At 43.2% G+C, this 21,985-nt stretch overlaps 1 protein-coding gene across 4 annotated transcripts in view; it reads left to right on the top strand.

Annotated features, from left to right (window-relative positions):
- SIK3 (SIK family kinase 3) overlaps positions 1-21,985 on the top strand; it is a 131,889-nt gene that overhangs the window by 57,597 nt on the left and 52,307 nt on the right. For all 4 annotated transcript variants that reach the window (XM_067565945.1, XM_067565938.1, XM_067565953.1 and 1 more), the window contains exons 2-3: positions 11,238-11,354; positions 15,542-15,605. In XM_067565945.1, coding sequence (XP_067422046.1) covers positions 11,238-11,354; positions 15,542-15,605 — 181 coding nt within the window. The remainder of the gene's footprint in view (positions 1-11,237; positions 11,355-15,541; positions 15,606-21,985) is intronic.

The following is a 21,985-nucleotide window of genomic DNA, read 5'->3' as shown; positions in this document are numbered from 1 at the left end:
GAGTACTGTAGGAGCACAAACATTCTTAGTAACACAACTGTTTAAAAGTAGAAATTGTGTGTGCTCCTGAAATTTATGGCAGCATATTGCCTCAGAGTTAGTACATCTCTGCCGGCTCATTGCACTGAAATATGTTTGAAAGAGAGAAAAAACCCAATAATGACGTACAGCCCTGACCTACTTTGGGAAACTGTGGGTCAAAAAAAACAACTTTAATTTTGCTGGCTTTTCACTTGGTAATGACGACTGTGGCTTTTGGAAGCTTGGAAAGGAGAAAACAAGAGTGAGCCAGAGCCAGCAGTCTCACGGACTGCTCTTTAAAAAGGCAAACGTTTGAGACGCACATTAACTTTCGCTGAATGTTTTCTCTTTCTTTGAAAGGGAGATGGTAGCTCCTGGATTGAAAGAGTGAGTTTCAGTGGAATTTCAGTCGCTGCCTTTGTAAGAAGTTGTGCTATGACTTTGTTTTGTGAATCACAGCAAAGGTGTCTGAGGTGCCTACAATGGCGGAACAGGAGAAGAGCTAGTTTTCCTTTCGCCAGAAGTGGAGAGTTTACCATTGTTATAGACGTATGCAACACCAGGTTCAGATCCCTGTCACATTAAAATCAATGGGACCAGGTGTTTTAGACGTTAATTTGCCAGCCATAAGATAAGCTTATAGCCTATCTCCTGGAGGAATGACAGATACCAGGCAGAGTCTTCAGTGCTTGTGACTTGCTCAATTAAGGTCTTCTGGAGTCAGTCAAGAATCCTTGAAATGGCTCCATCACTTTTTATTTCACTCTTGTCTGTTCCTTTAGCACTATGTAGACAGCTTGACTTTGTCAATTTCAAAATGAGTTTTCACTAGGAGGGGGAGGAAAGCTATTCCTTGCTTGAGTTATCTGCCTGTTAAGTGTCCCCCGCTTTCCTCTTTCTGTACTCAGGTACTGCTCTTCCTTGTTACCCATCCTGGCACATCGTGCTCCCCTTTCTATGTTCCCTTTGGCTGTTGGGTATCAGCTGCTGTCCCACCTCATTTTGCAGCTGTCTTTTCTACCATATGCAGGTTCATCAGCTGGCTGTCTCCTTTGCTACTGCCTCCCTGTTTGCTTGAAGAAAGCGGGTTTTGTATTGCTACTTACTCTCTGTTCTGTGCCACTGCTCCCACATTTCCAGTCCTTGACTCACCTAATACCTATTCTTGTACCATAATGAAGTCTGAGCAGAGCAGCGGTCAGGCCTTAAAACATACATACAGTAAAACCACAGTTACGAACACCAGAGTTACAAACTGACCGGTCAACCGCACACCCCATTTGGAACCGGAAGCATGCAATCAGGCAGCAGCAGAGACCAAAAAAAAAAAAAGTCGCGAATACAGTACAGTGCTGTGTTAAACGTAAACTGTGAAAAAAAAAAAGGGAAAGCAGCCTGTAGCTAAGGGTTTATATTTTGCGAACTGTCTGAGCAGTTCTATGAGAATTATGTGAGCACTGCTATTTTTTAGCAGAATGGCAGAGCACTTGGTATGGTGGAGTCAAAGACTGTCACCTGTGTTCTTCGAAATGAGTCCTGCTGGTTCTGTCTTTGGTTTTTTAAACCCTAGGCTGATTCTGGGTTTTATGAGTTGGAAGACCATATTTTGCCTTTCCTGTGCCATAGAGACGCTAACACTACAGAGACAGATTCCTTGGATGCAAGGCATGTGGTTATAATTTTACTTGAGCCGAAGACTTTGGAAGGCCCTAGAAGCTTGGTTTGAGCTGTAGAGTCGAAGGGCTCCTCATGCTGCATTGCATTAGGTCACACAAGCTGGGAGGATGTGGAGAGCTGATGCACTTCTGAATTCTCTGCTCCTGCTGCTGCATTAGGTCGGTGGCCCCAGTGTTCTTTGTGAACATTCCAGGGTTGGTTATGCTGCTCTGAGACTTGCACGGAAATTTTTTTGTCCTAAATGTAGTTTTTCTTCTTTATGATTTCATGTTCAATGCAGTGAGGGATTATGTCAATATTGATGATGACAAAACACTTTTTCTGGGCTCCTCTGTGTAGCGTTCCAGTGCTTCTTCCTTTCCAGTTGAAATTTCCAATGCTTTTTGCTTGGTAAATGCACACTCTTGATATGGCTCTAGAATACAAAAAACAGAATGTACCATTCAACTGAAAAGCACCCTGAAACCCTCTTTTTGTCTGTTGAGAACAAGACCACAAAGTGACTTGCAATTCTCAGTCTGAAGAGGTATTTCCCTAACCTGAATTGCTTAAATAACCTTTCTTGTATATAATAATTTGTTTTCCAAATTACAAGGTTAAATTTTAGTCTGATCCAAGGGAGTGAGAAAACACTTAAATGTTTTAGAAACTGCAGGAACATTTTATTTATTGATAGCGGCATGTGTGCTATGAGCTGGCATGGTTTTTATAGCCTGTAAGCTTCATTAACTTTTGATAATAGAATTGTTAATTGTTCAGATTTATATTGTTTGTGTTGCACTCTTTAAGAAATCGGACTATGGTTTTGTTCCACTTCTAATTGTAGTCTTATTTGCACTTCATTTAATGTAGTCTAGTCTTGTTCATCCTTTACATGGTAACAGAAGGCATGGGGGTGGTGCTCGCCAGCTTTCAGCGCACTGTCTGGGTACTGCTGATCTCGCTTCAGATACGTAAAGGAATATTATGAAAGTCTTATTGCTTCTGGCTCCTTAATCAGGAATGTTCCTTTCTTTTGCAGTGTGAAACCTGAGTTGCCTACACTTCTTCTGATACTTGTTCTCAGTGTGGGGCTACCTTTGTCTTTGAGGTTAAAATAGGAATTTAGTGCAGGTGCAGAGTGCTGGGTTGGCAGCAATGGAAACGGAAGTGCTGTCTCCGCAGAGTCAGTACTTTACAGCATAGGCAGCGGCCGTGTAAGCTTCCTCACACTGCCGTGCCTGTGCACCTCAACTTTGTCTTGAAAGGTCCACCTCTAAAAAAATAGAGCTGTACTTAATCGTTCCTATTGATCCAACCCCTGGCTTGTTTCCTGAGACTGCCAATAGGAACATTGACTGAGGGAGAGTGGGGGGGGGGGAGGGAGAAATGTGAATAAGTTTTTATCGAGAACTAGGCTGATAGAGGCAACTCCTTATAAAAGCCACCAAATAGCTGTGAAGTAGTGACTAATGCTATCATTACAGAACTTAAACTACCCTTTTGGCAGTGATGGTTGGCTTGGTAGGCAGTGGGTTATGCTGTGCACCCAGCTAGCCTATATGAAAATATGCTTGGATTATCTTATCCTCCATCTCCATCTACCCCACCTGTTGCATCTGTTAAAGAACCAAGATAGTATATGCTTTAGGAAAGCGAGTGTCTTTTTGCTACATGTTTGTCTGATGAGGCCCTGATCCTGATTAAGACCTCTTTGCATATACATAAGTAATGCCTCTATGCCCCACTACAAATCACTGGAGGCATCCAGTGGACCATACGTAAGAAACATAAATATGCTCTTGCAGTATATCCCAGTAGAAGACTATAGTAAAATATATGGCATTGAAGGAGTTGGGGAGAAGTTAAAGGCAGCGAGGCAGAGCAAAGACTCTTGGTTTGGTCCGTGAGTGTTATTTTATTGTCACAAGCTTTTAAAATCTCTGTACTTTGTCTCTGGCTGCATCACCCCCCCCCCCCCCCCCCCCCCCCCCCCCCCCCCCCCAAAAATCTTTGAGTACTGCTAGGACAACTGGGTAAGATTTTTCAAAAATTGCTTAAGTGACTTCGCCTAAGTCCTGTTAGGCTCCTAGGTCACTTAAGCACTTTTTGAAATCTTACCCACTGCCTGTTCTCCAGCCAGAGAACGAATGTAGTTCATTGCCATGCCAGAGTATTAGAACAACATTGGAATGGCTGGGGAAAGTAAGTTAATGAGGATTGAAATGGTTCCTTATGTAAACCAGTGCAATTGACTGACATTTTTCCTGCAGCCCTGCTAAGGGCGCTAACTATCCGAAAGTCTGTGTAAGGAGGATTTGCCTTTAGACGTCATGGAGAAGTCAGTTAATCACTCCCTTGAACACTTCATTGTACAGCTCGTGAAACAAACTGGCACTCATTATGGAAATAAAATTTAAGTTCCTAACTCCCTAGTAAAGACACGGCTAGGGCAATGACAGAATGCATCTGTCAGCCTACCTACCATGGCTTAAGGAGGTGGAGTTCTGTAAGTGATGGAAAAACCCCTTCTGTTGCTGTAGGAAATGTCTACACTGCAGAACTACAGTGACATAGCTACCGTGCTGTAGCTGTGCCACTGTAGGCCTCACAGTGTAGACGTGGCCAGATGTTAAGAGAAGGCTGCACCTGGTATGCTAAGTAGATGGCTCACATGGTAGGGAATCTATCTCATGGTATGGGAACAATGAATTACAGTATTTCAGGCTTCATTTCAGATTAACTCATTAGCCTCTTCTGACTTGACTTGACTTGCAGTAGGGATCGATATCCGTGTAAATGTCTCTTTTAAAATTCAGCATCATTCTGGTTCCATGAGGTGAGAAGCACTTCCTCCCTGTGTGACTTTTCACTGGCTGTGCTGAGCTAAGGAGAGCTAGCTCCCTCCTTGCTGCCTTCCACCTTCTGGTGTGCTCAAGGTGCCATAGATGGGGTGGTGCTTCATGTCAGTGCTTGGCCAACCAGTGTGAAAAGAGCTTCCTTCACCCCTTTCTTAGTGGGGTAGTTTTTTATGGGACTGTCATTCTGAGGGAGGGAATGCTCACTTCATTGGTTGCAATTGTTTCCCTGTGACTTGGCGTTGGAGGAAGTCAGCTTGTCTGATGTGCGCAGAGCCAGTTTTTCTGTGGTGAAAACCTGAATCATCGGTATTAAGGAAGGAGAATATTAGGCTGCTGGGAAATGCCAGCAAGGGGAAACAACTTTATTTGCCTCTTTGAAAATGCTCTTCAAAATTCCTGAAGCCCCATGTCCTTCTTCCATCCATGCTGAGTGATAACCAGGAAACGTCCCTGTGCCAACTTAACCCTCAGTGCTCCTTGCAACCTCCTAGGCAGGCTCTGTGTTTTCTCAGTCCGTAGCACAAGGTGATTTCCCCCAGACTTTCCCAGGAGACTGTGATCTTTTTATATCATGTACACCTGGTACCCAAAGCATTTCTGACTGAAGTGTCTTCACAGACAAAGTGCCAAGTCTCTTATTTAAGGGGAATATGGTGTTCTGTGAAAGTTTAATCCAGTGGAAAAGCCCTTTGAGTACAAGCGTTTAAATGACAGCTCTTCTGGCTCGAAACCATCTCACTCACCAGCAGGTTAGTCCAATAAAAGATATTACCTCACCCCCTTGTCTTGCTAATATCCTGGGACCACCGCAGCTACAAGAATGCTGCGTAGCTCTTCTGGCTGGTATTTTTCGATGTCCCCTTTGTGACTGCAGTTATTTTTTGTGGTTGATATTTTTATTAAAGATCGTGTATTAAGCCCGCAGCAGTTCAGTGAGGCAATGAGTGCATATCGCACACATACAGTCATGTAACACAACAGACTAAGTCCTGATGTAAGCAGTCAGATGACATCAGAGAGGACAGCATAATAATTCAGTTATTCTTGTTTAAGACACCGACCACAATGTATTCTCTGCATTTGTCTTGCATTGGGCCATGTAATGTCCACCATCTAAAGCCATGTAGCCTGGCTGTGTAATCAGATTTCCCTAGGGCAGAGAGAGAGCTTTCAAATAGGACTTTTAAAAAAAGATAAAGATGCTCAGGAGTACTCGATCTGTGGCCATTTACAATGCTGACCCTTTAAAACTCTGATAACTCTGTGCCATCTTCACTGCCACTGTCTGTCGAAAGTCCCTCCCCCATTCTTTTGTTAAGCTTTATAAAAGCTTGTTCTCACTGAGAAAATCCTCTCAGTGAAAAGAATGCGATTGTGAGATCTTTGAGTCCCATGTGACTCTAGCTTTCCAGTCTGCCATTCAGCACTCTCCTCTGAACGCACAATGGAGGCTTATCAAAAGTGTAACTAATGAAAATCTGCCCTGCTCCCATATTTGCTTCACAAGGGAGGTTACTCTTCTGAAGAATGCTGCAAGCCTAGAACATGACAGCAGCAATTTGTCACCTCACTAATCACTGCCAGTTAGTTCCCAGCAATTTTAGGAAGTGGAGAAAGGGGTCTGATTTTGCCATTTCACCCTGTCCCTGAGCTCTAACTCTGGTTTGGCCAGCCATTTCTAATCCCAGTCACCAGACTGGTTTGCTGGACGTTCTCATTTCTAGCAGGAGTGGCTTTTGAAACCAGAGCTGGAATGTTTCTTGGGGGTGGAGGGGTTGTGACAGATTTGCTATTTCCATGTGACCCTGACCCTTCAGAATCAGCCAATGGCTTGTCCTGAATTGTCTGCCATTTTTGCTGTTGTAGGCACTCTGACTCTAGGACATTACTTCAGATTTTATATTTTAAAACAGTGCAGTTGCGTACAGTAAAGAACCTGGTACCTAGTCAAGAGACCTCCCTCCCCCAGGCTTCCCAGGGCTCCAGTGCTGTGATGCTTATAGATAAAGCACTCACCTTTCTGGCAAAGCTTTTATTCTTTGAAATCCGTAACTTCAAAACTTCCAAGTCTGTCAGATTATCAGAAGCTACCCTTAATAGATCTGTGCCCTGACTGCCGGGTGGCAGTTCAGATCTCTGTGCTGTGCTTTGAGTCAGGAGGGGGTGCCTTACAACACTTGGTAACAGAAGCAAACCTTGTTTGAGGTGTGTGACCTGGATAGGTTTTGTTCAGTCTGGATCTCCTCTCACTACATTAACTTTCTCCCCACAACAGTCCCCAGCAATCTTCCTGGAGACTGAGGGGACATCTGAGAGCAGCTAGGTGCCCTCCTCCTGGGCTCGTCAATGTGAAGGTAGCTGGCTGGCCTGCTGGGCTGTCTTGATTCTAGAGGAGAGGGATTTAGAGGGCAGTGTGCTGTCTAGCCCGTGCTCCTGAACTCTGCACCTACAGCACCAGGTGAGATCTTTAGGCAGGTGTGGAAGCTCAGCCTTGGAGGGTAGGGAGGTGTGTCGGGTGCAGGTACTGCACAACTGACCGGCTTTCACCAGTCTACACTTTTAAGCAGAAAATTGTAATCTGTATGTTTTATTTCTCTGAGGAACTTTGAAAGAACTGTACACTTGAATTTCTATTCCACAGCTGTATGGAACTGTAAAGGAGGTAAGTTCCCATAACTGAGGACAGAAAAGGTCTAGGGAACGGTCAGGTGACTGGCTGAGTTAATTTTTTGCTCATTATTATTCTGTGTGTTATGATTATGGTTACTATAAATTATCGCTCATTTGCTGAGCAGTGGCAATGTGCCTGCTGCTGTACAGGAGACGGGCATGGTTCCTGCCTGGCGCAGCTTACCGTCCGACCCCTGTTCTCCTGGGTGGTTCTAGATTTTTTTCTTCATCTGGCTGTGTTTTCTCTTTTTGAAAAGCGCTTTCCCCATGATGCAGCAAGTGTTCAATTCCAAGGTAGCAAATGTCCTCAGTTAGGCATGTTCTTTAGTGTGTTAAGCCTTCTGTTTACAGGCCTGTTTACAGCTTGCTATGGAAACATTCGATTCCACATGAAATATGAGTCTTTGTTGCATTCAAGGTGCGAATGCCTGAGTAAAGCCCTTAACTCACGTAGCCTGTAGTGATACATGGATGTGAAATTTCATGCACACTAATCCATATGCTTTTTCAGCTAGCAGTTATTTACTCCGGTTCGATCAGATCCTAGGTCCCATTGAAACATACTCTCAGTGTGTTTTTACAATTTACCCTTGTTTTTTCCCCCATTGATCAAATTCATTCCCCTTTCAAAAGCAGCCGCTGCCCCCAGCACCTTTTTGCTTTTCAGTCCGAGCTAGTAGGAGTGATACCGCTGATTGCTGACTCGCACTGTGCATGCAATTAGAGACCAATTGTGTAATGCTAAGACTGAACGTATTCTTCTTGTAGGTCTGGAGCTGTTTTGGGATGAGCTTTCAAGGCCAACAAATGAGCAGAGTTGTATCTTGGGTCGGATCGCGGCGTGCCAGCCTGGTAGCTGTGCTCATGGACTCAGGACAATCTCTGATGAAATGCAGATTTTGAAAGAGCCTGTAGTGCATTCCCCTCCCTTGCTCTCTTTGCACAGCTGATAGCAGCATTTGGTAGGAGCATGCAGCTCCTAGTGCGATGGGTGTCTTGTTCTCTGGCTTCCCAGATTACTTCCAAATAGTCAATATGTCTTTCAGATCTCATGCCAATGCGGTTTCTTTGTCCATTGACATGGCATGTCCCGGTATGTGAAGCACTTGCCCTGGTCTCTATGAATGTCGTAGTCTTCTGCAAACAAGCTATTATGTAGTTGGGCTTTCCAGTTTCTCATGTTTACTTTTTCTGATTTTTTTTAAAAGCATTTTTGCGTGGTTTGAACGTTTTTATAAAACGTTGAAATAAAATCCAAAGTGGGGCGTCTTGATATCTTGCTCTCCCGGTATAATGACCGCCCAGCAGAGGGGAATCCATTGGGCTTTCTGAAGCCTCACCATCCCAGGAATGAGCTTCTGGCCAAAATGAGGAACCTGCAGCGAATTTTCAGTATTGCAAGAAATGTGAAATATGGTGTGCTTAATGGCCTTGGTCATGTTCTTAACCAAACCACAGGAACATCATTACAATGTACATTTCCATGCCACTCTGTCGCCTTGGTGGCTTATGGCATCCATCCTTCCTTGACATTGGCTGTCTTTGTAAATAACACACTAGCAAATCAAAGAAATAACACCACAGAATAGGTTGTGTTGTGGTTCTCTTCTAGTGTGAAATGCCCGCTCTAAACAAGAACTTGCTGGTGGGTCCCCAAATCATTGGCTTGTTTTTGCTCATCGCCTGGTTGGCACACTGTAGCTGTCAGTCTTGCATTGCCAAGTGTCCTGGTTATTTTTTTAATGCGGGTGTGGTTTTGGTTAGCATGGACCATATGTATTTTATGTGTGGATGTGTGCCGTGGAGTGTTTTGACTTGCAGTGCTGCTACAGACGCCCACGGCACTTGTCAGTTTCCATAGGTGGGATTCCTTTCTGTCTTTGAGAGCAGATTCCATTTTGCTCACCCTTTTACTCTGGCGTGGTTTCTGGATAGTGACACAGTGAGAGCTAGCTTTTCTCCCTTCAGATTAGAGCAGCGTGCAGCTGCTCAAATAGTTTTGCAGAATGGACGTCTGTCCTTAGCCGGGTGCTTTCAGTTAAACAATCTGTTTCTATGTGTGATGGACACACATTGCTCTCATCTGATCAAAGTCTAATCCCTTTGCTGGAACGCTTTGAAAAAGCTTTTTATTTATTCCAGTGTAGTTCAATATTTTTAAAAAGTTGTTCAAAATTGGGAAAATGCAGTGTCCCTTTTCACGAAGTGCCTGCTTATTTTAGTTTCCCAGGCATATTTGTGTAACCAGCGTTATGCCCTTGTAGGGTTTCCATGGACAAGTCCCTTGAGGACTAGAGGGGAAATGTGTTCCATCATGGGTGTGTTCTTTGGCTTCAGACAATAGATCTGACTTTTGTCTCTGAGCTGAACTTTGAGCCTCGTGTGCTGCTGCCTACATGTTACTACTGGATCAGAAAATTGGAAAGGAGTAACTTTTCTTCTGTGTGCATAGCCCAGCATGGGACTTTTTAGAAGACCCTTTACTCCGGCATTCAAAAAACTGACTTTTTTTTACCTAATCACTTTTTTCATAGTTTAAAAATAACTTTTTACTTCTTAATAAGCACCCATTAAAAAGCCAAGCATGAGATTAAATGGGTTGTTTCATAGCAAACTAAACATTCTCCATCTAAGCAGAAATCCTATCCATCCTTTAGAAGCTGGTGGATCATTCACATTGCCTTTGATGCCAGTTTCATAACAATGAGGCCCCTGTTTCTACTTCCTATGCAATTGGGCAGCATGATCAAGCATACCACAGTGAGTAAAATTGAGATGCAGAGAGTGAAACTCAGGCTTATGTAATGTGGAGTATGGCGATTCAGACTAGTTCGAATGAAGCCAGGGAAAAGAGCAGTGTATGTGTCCGTTTCCAACCAACATGCTTTGGATTGTGCAGGTGGTGATGTATATGGGGTTTGATCTTCTGGATTGTGATGCACTGATATCATATCTATGCACATGGAGGTGGCAAGACTTGCTGTAGAGGAGCAGTTTAATACCGCTGCACAGAACTGATGAGAAAGCAGAGGGGAAAGGAGGCTGTCTACGTTGGAAGCAAAGGAATTCTTTGAGACATGGAATTTTTAAAGATCAGCTGGGTGGAGGTACTAGGGTTTGCTAAATAAGAAACATCAAAAACTGCACGTTGTTCTTCATGAAAAAGCATCATACCTGAACAATTAAATGTCCAAACACTTAACTAATTGGCAACCTGCCTACAGTAGGATCTTTACAAACCATCTTGTCCTTGCTGATGTTCACCAGTCCACTTATTGCATCAGTGTATTATGCAAAAGAGGTTAACATCACAGTGTATTATGCAAAACCAGAGCACACAGTAAATATCACTGCTGTCCGTTTCCTTCTCTGTAGGCTTCTAACATGCTTCAGTTGATCATGAATTAATAGTCTTTTTGGGAAAACACTGAGATTAAGGAAGGCCTTTTTGTCATTGTTTGATGCTCAGTTTTTCTCTCTTTATGAAATAAGTGCCCCCCCCGCCCCCCCCTTAACATCATTTCCCCATGGTTTCTATGATGGGCATTGGAAGGTACCAGTGATTTTTCTCTGGCACACTGAACTTCTTGGCTGCGTTTTACTGCAGGTGGAAAGGCTTTGTTGGCTTATCCCTGCCATTCATCTGTTCTCAGGTTTGATTTGATCAAAACTGGAAAAGTTTGCTGCTGATTCCTCACAGTTGTTTTCTCACTGACTTCCTACCCCTTTGAAGCCTCTCCCCTTTCTATGCTGAAGTGTCATTCATAAAATGAATTAAAATAATCCTGCTTGTTTTGTGGAGTGTAGTCTATGCCACAGTGGGAGAATTTTCCTGAGTCAGCTAGATAATCTTAAACTGTGAGCTGTTTGGGGCAGAAACTGTCGGTTTGTTCTCTGTGTGAACAGCGCCTAGCACCATGAGCTCCTGGTCCTTGATGAAGGCTCTTAGGTGCGGTGGTAATACAAATAATAAATACTATTCTGAATAGGTGACTGAGTGAATGACCTCTTTCTTTCTTTCTTTGCCAGGTTGCTATAAAGATCATTGACAAGACACAGCTGGATGAAGAGAACCTCAAGAAGATTTTTAGAGAAGTTCAGATTATGAAGATGCTCTGCCACCCACATATCATCAGATTATATCAGGTATGGGCATTGTATGGGCTCTTCCCTACCTGAGTGGGCTGTGCCACAGGCTTACCTGCATAGGATTAGTGAGTATAAGGCTAGCTCTGTACTTTCAATATAGTAAAATATGGAAAAAAATCTTTCTTTTCAAAGTTACAAAATACTTTGATTAAAAACAAAAAAAACCACCCCCCAAAACTAGCTGTTTCAGTAGCTAGTCTGTGTTACTGGAGGATCAAATGTCCTATTTCCATTTGCTTATGGCTATTGTGTGCCTTTCAGTTTCCCAGTTTAGACTTGCTGTGGTGTCTTCAGTAGAAGATGACACTAGTGGCAGTAGCTTCACTCCTGTATTTTGTTGCAGACTTTTCTCCAGCGGTTCTGGATTTCTTTACTTGGCAGACAAAAGCAGAGGGGACAGGTCCCCAATGCGAGCAGTGTGGAGGAGCTCCTCGGCTCTGTGCAATGGTATTGGTTTGTACACACTGCTTAGGAGGTGCTGCTCTCACTAAGCGATCAAGTGGGACAGCAAAGGGGAGGCCAGAAGTGATGTGGTACCCGAGTGAAGTGAGTAGAGAACTAACTGGGGACTAAACTTTGTTGAAACTTTAAATGTCTTGTAAAAGGTCTTAGTCCTCAGTCTCCTTGGCTAGGCTGTTAGTGACACAGTGGAAAAGGGCTCCCTTCCCTGGATCCTGCCAAGATTGCCTGTTAAAGTGGAATTGCCTTTCAGCTACCATCTGCTGAGCTGAAGATGCTGAAATAGAATTAGCAAGTAGGATCCCTTTATTTACTGCTTTAAAAACAATGGGTTAAATAGGAGAGCAGGAGCCAGTGGACAGTACTGTCACATGCATCTGTCTGCCGTTCCTGAGGGCTGGATCGTGAAGTGAGGAAAAGGCTGTTCTCGTCTCAGACTGGGCAGGCGTTAAGTTTAGCCTGAGAAGGGACTGAATTGCCAGAGACGCATTAGAACTGAAAATCTGTGATGTTGTTTGTAACTACTTGACTCTGCTGCTAGCAATACGCTTTGAACATTTGAGGTATCAATTTCATTATTTAGAGGTTTATTTCCTCTGTGATTTAATTGGGGTCTCTGGATGTTTGCCAAGAAGAGAGGACACCATGGCAATCAGTAGAGATTGCCTTCCCCTAGAAACAGCTGCTGTCTGCTGGAGGCAAAGCTGCTTCTAGATCATGTCTCATGGCAATCGGTGGCTGTTTAGAGTCTGAGGAACTAAAACTGAGAATCTAGAATGGAAAAGGTTAATACCTTGATACCTTGGTCAAAGAGCCATGTGTGAGATGCCTGTGGCAGTCATTTGAAGAGTTATGCAGGGTGACAATGCACAGACAGAATCCTCTCTGTTAGAGCTGGTGCCTGGAATTCTTTTTTTGATCCAAAAGCCCTTGTCAACCCATTTTATGCAATATATAAAGCCTCATGTAGAATACTCGGAGAGATGGTAGCCATGTCTCCGTTCCACCAGGGTTAGAACAGAGCATCCACTGTGTGGCACTTTTCAGCTGGCTGTTCTTAGGGGGTGCTTGCCACAGGAGTTTTATTCTCTGATTTTTGAAATGGTGCATGGTTGTTATAAAACACTTGGTAAATCTGAAGAGAGGGAAATCAAAGCCTTCTTTTCATTAAAGCCTTTCCTCCACAGCGGTTCACTAGAGATCTGATTTTGAAAGGCACATTTTTTGTGTTTGTAATACCCAAGGCCAATAAATGCAAGAGGAGAAGGTGTCTCCAGTACCTGAAAAAATGTAAGAGACCAAGTTTGCCTGGAAACAGGAAGATGTAAAAAAACCCCTTATGTTTCTTTTGCACACATGTGGAGTAACTGTTAAGTGGTAACTGTAAACCACATCACATGACAGTTGAGTAGAGTTGGATAGCATATTCTGAGTCCAAGGGCATGTCTCTGCTACACTCATTTATTAGCTTTTCTGGAAAACAAAAGAGAACCTGCTGATTAAACAGCTGCCGTTGCCCAGATTGGGTATCTTTTTTTTTAATGTGAAGGCCACATGTTTCAGAGCTCAAACTCTTAACAAGAACCACTGTGCTTAATGGCTCCCTTAGTGTGAGAGGAACTGTCATTTCAAGTGTGGCTGATTATTTAGACTTTTTTAAAAAGTCAAACATTTTGATTGGGTTTGACTTTTCCATAATCTTGGAGAAACATGGATGTTAAACCAAACTCACCTGAAGGGTTTGCACTCCAACTGTTTCAGCACTGAGAGTTGGGAAATGAAATTGATTTCCTTGATTTTCATTGTCCCAGTTTTGAAGCAATGCATAAAATAAATTAACATTAGAATTGAGGCTTGGAAAATTTCCCAGAGACCAGCTTGTCCACGGACTAGTCCTTGAAGTTCTGGTGGAAAACTGTGCTGACATGCCCCTAAAAGCACCTCTTGCTAAAGCCACTGCTCTGCAATTAAAATAGTAAAAGCTCAATGTATTGCCTGTAATTGTGCACTGTCAGCTAACTTGCGATTTAATAAACATTTGAAATGTAGCTTTCCGTCTCTGGCCTTTCTTAGACCAGCTGTTCCCACTGGGCTTCTCTCCATGTTTTCTTATCAATCCAGGGGGGCAGGGCATTTAAAAGCACTGATGTGACGTAGGAGTACAGGGTTCCACAAGTCAATAGGATTTGTGCTCCTAAATCAGTTAAATGCTCTTGAAAATCTCATCTCACGGATTTCGCTACAGTGCTTTGAATGCAATGCTCCCTCTTTCCCTTCACGTCCTTCGTCCCTCTCCCTCTTGTACAAAATGGAGGGGCAGATCTCTGGGGAAGTGGAAAGAAGGAGAGGGAAATGTATTATTTTTAACGTATCCCCTCAATCTCTTGCTTTTACCTACACCCACCAGCTTACCCATGTGGACTCTTCCACACATACATACTCATGAGCACATTTTCAAGCTTGCTGCTGGAAGATCCATTCTTTCCAGTTAAACCAGTAGTTGCACTTGGCTGTCTTGCTCCCTGATATTCATCCTCCCATCCTGAGCAAAGAGCAACTGCTCCAGCCACTTTTCTCCCTGGCTTTCCTTCCCCTGGCCTAAAAAAGCAGCAGTGGCTTCAGGCTGCTTTGTTGCCTTCTTCTATGTATCCGTCCTCTTCAAGGATGACTGCCCCATGCCCATCTGTTCCCAGGCTTGCTCCTTTCCCCATGATGCTCCGTGGTCCTGCTCTCAGGTGTGCCTCAGGTGAGCGAGTGTTTTGAGCCCTGAGCATGAATAGCTGAAAGAACATTTAGATTTGAATCTTCTCTTAGTACTAATGCTCTTGGTGTCTATAGTAAGAGGTAAAGAAATAAAAGGTTATTTTGGAGCTGTGCCTCTTCATTGAACTGAAATCCCTTCCCACATCCTTTCCTTGTGTTGACATAGTTTGGTATCACCCGTGTAGCTACTTCTGCCAGCTCCCACCATCCGTGGTGATGTTACCATGATGGGTCCTTAGAGAAACTTACCGTGCCCTGGTCATCTATTCTATGGCTGCTAGAGCAAGTCAGCTTTGTAGTGGAACTATCTGACCTTCCCCAGGGACTGATTTTGGTGTTTAATTGCTTTGCTGAATATGGGAGAAACGAGTCTGATACTGTAACTGGCCTTCCTTTATTGGAAAGCTGCATGCCTACCCAGAGCCTTTTGTGAAGACTGGTATTGTCTTCTCCTTTAAATGTGAAGGTTACCTAGAGCAAAGCCCTTGAGCCAGTCACTTTTATGATTGATAGATCATGACTCATTTGAAAGTCACTTAATTCGGCAGATAGTCCCTCCTTTAGGAGAAAAGCGTCCCTAGTTATTTTAGTGTTTCAGAGTGATGAATGATTAATACCTCAGGTGAACTTTCAGCTTGGCCGTGGCAGCCCAGGGAAGTCTCTGAGCTTGTTGAAACAAGCGGAGACTAGCAACTGAATATTTTGGGGGGTTGGGGTGCAGAAGGTGGGGTTGGAGTGCAGAATTCTTTAAAGGTTTTAAGTAGAGTTTAAAACATCCCATTTAATAATTCTTATTTCCCCCTCCCCTGCCATTGCCCTCTGCACTGCAATCCATTTATTTTAATTTGCTGAAAGCGGTTTGTGTCAAAGTTACAAGTAACAAACAAAAAGTCCAATTAGCTTCACTTCCTTTTGCACTGGGCAGTCTCCTCAGCTGTCACTTTGTATCCTTGTGTGTCCAGGTTATGGAGACGGAGAGGATGATTTATCTGGTGACGGAGTATGCTAGCGGAGGGGAAATATTTGGTGAGTATGTTTATTGCATTCTTTAATCAGATAATGTACTTAATCAACTACAGTAAACTGAAAATAGCTGCTTCACATCCCCCTGCTTTGATTGGGAGATGTCCTTCAGCCCTGGAAACTTCCATTGACAAAGGAGTAAAAAGGGACCCATGTAACTTAAAGAAGAAAATAAGCCATCCATCCAAAAGGGCATCATCTCCATGTTTTCTGTGGGGTTTCATTCTGAGAGGTGTTTCCATTTTTCTTCATCTGCATGTTGACACTTGGGGTTAAATCGATTGCATAGTGATTTCAGAACTGCCTTTTAAAGTGGTGCTCAAAACCTACTGGCAAGCTGTAATGTGAGATTCTTGGCTGCAGCTGTGATGTTGGTGTTTGATGTTAATGACGTCTAAGCTGACAGGCTGTCTTGCAGATCTACAGTCTTTTGTACTTCAAATCATATGATTTCTCTGAGATTTTTGATAACTTTTGATGTCCTGTTAGTCTGGCAATCTAGAGCCTAGAAGCTTACATTTTTAAATACCATTTTTTGCTAAGAAGTTTCTAGCTTGATTTTTTTGACCAGTGTAGACAGATCTTATTTGTCTGAAAACCCTATTATATAACTGTCTCAGAATTGCAAAATTGTTATTTTACAATGATGACTAATGAAAAATCTGATGGTGTTTTAGTCACATGTCAAAGTTCTTTGCCCCAGGTGATTGAGTCAGTATTTTGCAAGATTGGTCTGTAGCACAGTTTAGCTCGCATGAGTCTCAGGAAAAAATCCTTGTCCAGTTTGGTCAGGAAAACGGGTCCTTTAAAAGTACACTAATAACAATCTTGTTTAAACCCAGTGCTAGGTAATATTATTCTGATCTCACTGTGGAGTGAAACTTAGAGACACATCTGCTAACACTGAAGAGTTCACTCTTTGTTTAGTCTTCTCTAACTTGTTCCTGTTCAGTCAATACTGAGATTATCATATTTCCCTTAACATCAACATTCATGTTTGCCATGAAAATAAGAAAGGGTTCTGACTTTGCTGGAGCAGACGTTGGGTTGTAATAAAGGACAAAGCTCTTAATGAAGCAGGGATGTCACCAGTTCACAGCAAAGCCATTGTGGCAAAATTATAAACTTCATCTGAAAAGTTCACGTCCAAGTTACGCCAGCACAGAAGCTTCTTGGAGTTGAAACCAGCTAAATGCTACAAGATTCTCTTCCCATTTTATCCTGAATGTTGTTCTTTTTACCTGGACCCCCGGAAAATGCTTGATGAAGCCAAAACACCTAGCCAGAGGTGATCTGAAAAGACTGTATAATGGGATAGAGAATAAACGTTGATAAATTGCTTCATGTGTATTAACAAATGAACTTCTCATGAAATCCCTCTGAACACAGCCTTGTATTCAGGGAACTGCTGTGTGACTTCCACTCTGAAGCAGCACGACTCTATATTGGACAATTTCATCTTTCTTCTGCTTTAGGATGGTACGCCATCCTTTGGGGAGTGTGTTTTGTGCTGATCTCTGCCTCTAGCGTCACAGTGCTGTGTATTTGGGGGAAGAGTTATAATGTATGGTAAGCAATATCTGCTGTGCCTGAGACGCCTCCTTGCTATTCCTGTGCATGCTGAAGAGAGAAGCAGATGTTTCAATTCCCAGCAGCAAATAAAGCATTGCTTGGTACTTCTGTACTACTTGTTATTCCCAAGATCTCAGAGTCCTCACAGGACTCCTGGATATAGGCAAGTATTACTTGCTGCCTGCAGATGAGGGAAACAGAGGCTCAGAGATACTGAATGAATTACTGTGTGGCCTTGGGCCGTGGACTGAGACCGTACTCTGGTCTGTTCATGGTCCCATGCGCTAACTTCTAACCTAGCCAATACTACTTCCTTTCGAAAAAGCAAACCAAAATGTGTGGTACAGAACCAGAGACCTGAACTGTGCACAGCTGGTAACCGTTCTGGTAGCCTAAAATGCGTCTTTAGACATTTTAGTTTATTTATTTTTAATGTAGTGATGTTTTCTCAAAGCTTTTGTAATTAATAACTAATGACTCAGTAATTATTAATGGAAGGAAAACTGCATCCATTGCTTCTGCAGTTATCCTCCACTGCCCCTCTGATTCCTGCTTCTCCAAGGAAGGAGCAACTTAAGTAGGAAGCACGTTATAACTGATAATCAACAAGTGTAGATTGTCTGTCTGTCTGTCTGTCTGTCTGTCTGTCTGAAAAGCTAGCTTTGCCCAGCTCAGCCTTCTGCTTTCTCTCTAAACCAGCAGTCCTCAAATGGGGGCAGGGAACACAGTGAGCCTTCTAATTCATGATGGACAGTTGGCTGGACCAAATTTGGGTGCGAGGGGTTGTGACTGAGTGACAGATTAGAGCGTTTTTATAATATAACTTGGCTTGGGCAATCTACCTGGGCTGTGTTGTACAAACACATTAGCAATGCTAGGTGGCAGTATCCTTCTCACTAGTATAAGGGTGGGTGGCGGACTCCGAGTTTAAAAACAAAAAATGCGAAGTTGGGGCATGATTCAAAAAAAAGGTTGAGAACCCTGCTCTGAACATAAGTTGCCCATTAATCAAAAAGTGTCAGGTGCCCTGTAATTCTGCAGATTTGTGAAGTTCAGTTTACTCTTTGTTGGGGGTGATTATTACAGCAAAGTAGCAGTAATGTGTGTGTTCTTCACCCGTGTAGAATGGGAAGCTTTGCTTTTCTGTGGGTCGCTGCAAAGAGGTAAAATATCTATTTACCATGCTCCTGTTGAGTTTGGCAGAGAGAATCCAACTATTTCCCTCTTATCGAGAATTGTGTATGTACTAGCACGCTCAGACACAGACTTGGAATGAATTTTGTTGGCTGCAAAAATAGCCCTGTACATGAATAGAAAGCGAAAATCTAATTGCTTTCTGAAATGTTTTATGCTGTAGTCAATTCAGCTCAGTAGAATTGCTAATTTACAGTACATTGCCCCGTACTGTATCCTCAATTGCTGCTGTGAGCAGAGGACTCTAGTTATCAGTATGTCCTAGAAAGCAGATGTCAATTTCTACCTCTATCTAGCAGGTTCTGGCAGTTTTCAAACTTCACACAAGGTCCATTAACTCCAAACTTTGTGTCTAAGAGAGTGAAGCCAGAATCCCAGCAGTTTCCTGAGCAGTCAGTGAAACTTCTTTGTTCCAAGGGAAGCGATTTATTTTAAAACAGGGGAGGGGCGCAGAAGCCCATTTAGGAAATAATCTTTCCTTGCAATCATTAGCATTCACAACTGAAGAGAAGCTCACATCTTCTTTTTGTCAAGAGAAACAGTCTAACTATGCAGCAGGCTGCCTTCAGATCTATTTATGCTTTGTGCTTCAGGTCATTCTGAGGTTGGAAATCAGGAGGTGTTAGACAGATCTTTTTGTAGGCAAAATTTGTGTGACGGGTTTACTTTCATTCAAGTATCTGCCCTTTCTGCGGGTAACTCATTTGTTGGAGTCACTGGGATTTACCGTGAATATCTTTGGAGGAGTCTTCCTTCTCACAACAGGTGTGGTGATAATTCCCAACTATTCATTTACAGTGCAGCTCCTGTAAAAAGACCATGGTGATTTTGGAGAAAGGGAAAGGTTTTACTTATTCAGTGTTTAAAGTGACTTTTAATTTCCATTGGTAATCCAGCCAAAATCTGTGGGTAAGTAGGCTGGGAATAGGCTGCCATGCTTGCAGCCCTAATGTGATCTCAAGAGCTGAGCTTCCCTTCCTACAGCTGCCTGAGTAGAATATTTTCCATGCACATAACACAGCAAAAATCTCAGCAGGGCACAGGGTGGATTGATGGAACAGCCTCATCAACAATCACATTATCTGCTGCTGTTATGGAACACCAGCGAGATCCCCTCTGTAGTAAATGTCTTGTGTTGTGAGATTTTTAGTTGCTTGTTTGATGCTTTCTGAATGCCTATGGCCATATAAGCCAAGTTTTAAAGTGCAGACATTGCACTGAACAACCAAATAAGGAGGAAAGTGCACCCATAATGTTCAGTCTTCTGAAAATTTCAAGGAAGAGAAACCTCGCTCTAAGAAGGATCATTTCTGTTGGATAAGGTGTGAGGTGTGGCGTTAGATATTTCTGCATACTGTAGCCTCTTCTGTGTTTCAGGTGAGGAAGTGAACTTGGAGTCTTTAGACTTTCAGAAGCTTTTTTTAAAAAGTGTAAACCTTTACACCAAGTGAGCATGAGATGCAATTTACCTGTCCGAGGGCTAATCATTTCTGTCAATGGGGGAAGCTGTAAAGGGTGTCGCTATTCAAGAATGTCAAAATTCAAACCTTAGCCTCCTTGTCCCTTACTAGTGCTTCTGAATTGTAGTCCTGGCTAGTCCCAACCAGAGCTGCTGTCCCTGAGTTTTTATTAGATTGGCTCAGTCTACGCTGAGAGACCCTCCAAATGGCCCGCATGTCAATGAGCTCTTGGACTCCTCTGTGATTGAAAATACATTGTGATAATTCAGTCCAAGAATGGAAGCAGCCAGGCCCAACAGTGAGCGGGAATGAGGAAGAGCTGCTGGTGGTTTGTTGCAGGGTCAAGGCACTGTACTTCATTGTCAAACTTGCACTTTGAGTGCATACAGAACACACAACACAATGTGAACAAAGAAATGTCTCTCTCAAAGGTAGGTCTCAGTTTTGTTCCACCTGTCTTGCCAGTGCCCCTTTCTCTGAGAGGTCAAACAGAAAATAGGCTAAATACATGTTTCCATTTCACCTGTTTACTCATTAATATTAACAAAAAAAAAAATACTCTGCAACCCTTGATTACAAACATGAAGTTGTGATTAGCTTAAAAACACTCACAAGTATCTTTTCTTCAAATAATATTTATGATTAATAATACCAAACTTATATGGGGCTTGCCATCAGTAGATTTCCATAGCACTTTCTGAAGCTGGGGAAGTATCATCATGTCCACGTTACATAAAGAGAAACTCAGGCACAGAGAGACAAGTGACTCTCCTAGGTGTCTCAGCATGTCATCAGCAGATCCAGAGCTAAAAAATCCAAATCCCTTGTGTCTAGTGTCCTTATCCATTGGACCTCATTGTCTTGTTTATTAAAGTAGGATGAGTGGCTGATATGGTGGAATACCTTGGGACTGTCTGACTTGCCAGTTATCGGTGAATTAGTCTTCTGAGCTTGTGTTCTGAATAATAGGATTTATCTCCAGGACTGATATTTACTCTTCTGTGTCTACATTTTACTATGAAAAAGGTTTTTGCAGCTGGTGTTTTTCTCCTGAAAGAGGTTTTCTGATCCAGAGTGCTAACGCCTTCAGAGGGATCACATGGCTGGAATTAGCGACATCTAGCTGAGGACATTTTGTTTCAAGTTGATCTTTATGACAAATTAGTTACTGTGAATTGAGAAATCGTTTAGGAAATGAATGAGATGATTGAGAAATATGGAATTACTGAAAAACTGAAAACTGTAGGGCAGGGATTGAAGGAGAGTGGGTCACTGTCTATTAAGCATTGGAAAGCAGATATGCCTTGGTGAGGGGAAGGATACTCATTTAGTCTGGGGGACACAGAACAGTGGATAAAGGACCAACAGTCACAGGGGAGGAGCTGCTGTTTATGGGGAGGGCATAATGTATAAGCTACAGTTCTCCTGGGTGAACTACTGACCGTTCTGTGCCTGTCAGTCCATCCGGAGGTGGCTGTTGAGTGATGCAAGCTGCTCCATCCATGGAATGAGCTTGCCAGTGGCGCACAGAACAGTGACCCAGGCTGTCCCAGAAGGATTCTGAGCATCTTGAATAAGCTCACAAACCAGTGGAATAAGCTCAATAAGCCAGTGTAGTGCTCCACCTGTCCTGGCGGTGGTGGAGTCAAACGTGACACGTCAGCTGCTCAGAAGCAGCCGCATGGTGTTAGAACGTTTTTGTTTTTTTTTCTTTTTTAAAAAAGGGGAGCCCAAAACAGCTTTTCTGGGTGGGGGCAAGGTGCGCCTGGAGGACTCCAAGGATTCCTGGGCAATGGAAGCAGGATGGGCGGGGGAAAGAAGAAATCAGCAGCAGAGAGCAGGTGGCAGAGTGCCTTCCTGCCCCTTCGCCCCCAAGAGCAGCTGCAGATGGGCAGCAATGGAAGCAGCTGGTGGAGTCTGGAGGAAGGCTGCCTAGAGTTGAGGGAGAGAGGCCAGTGAGGTAGCTACTTGCATCAGAAAAGAAAGGAGGCAGGAAGTGGGGAGCCAGTGGGTAGGGGCCTTATGACCGAATTGCATCGTTGGAGGCATGCCAGGAACAGAGCAGAAAGGGGGAAAAGTCCGGGTCAGGAGGGACAGGAAAGACAGATAGTAGGAATAATAGGGACAGTACATAGAAAGAGAGAAGACAGTGGCATA

This window comes from Emydura macquarii, unplaced genomic scaffold, assembly GCF_026122565.2.
Source record: "Emydura macquarii macquarii isolate MOO-44397 ecotype Brisbane River unplaced genomic scaffold, CSIRO-AGI_Emac_v2 contig_312, whole genome shotgun sequence".
NCBI classification, from domain to species: Eukaryota; Metazoa; Chordata; order Testudines; family Chelidae; genus Emydura; species Emydura macquarii.
Note: the sequence above shows the minus strand (reverse complement) of the source record. Positions and strands in the feature narration are given on the sequence as shown.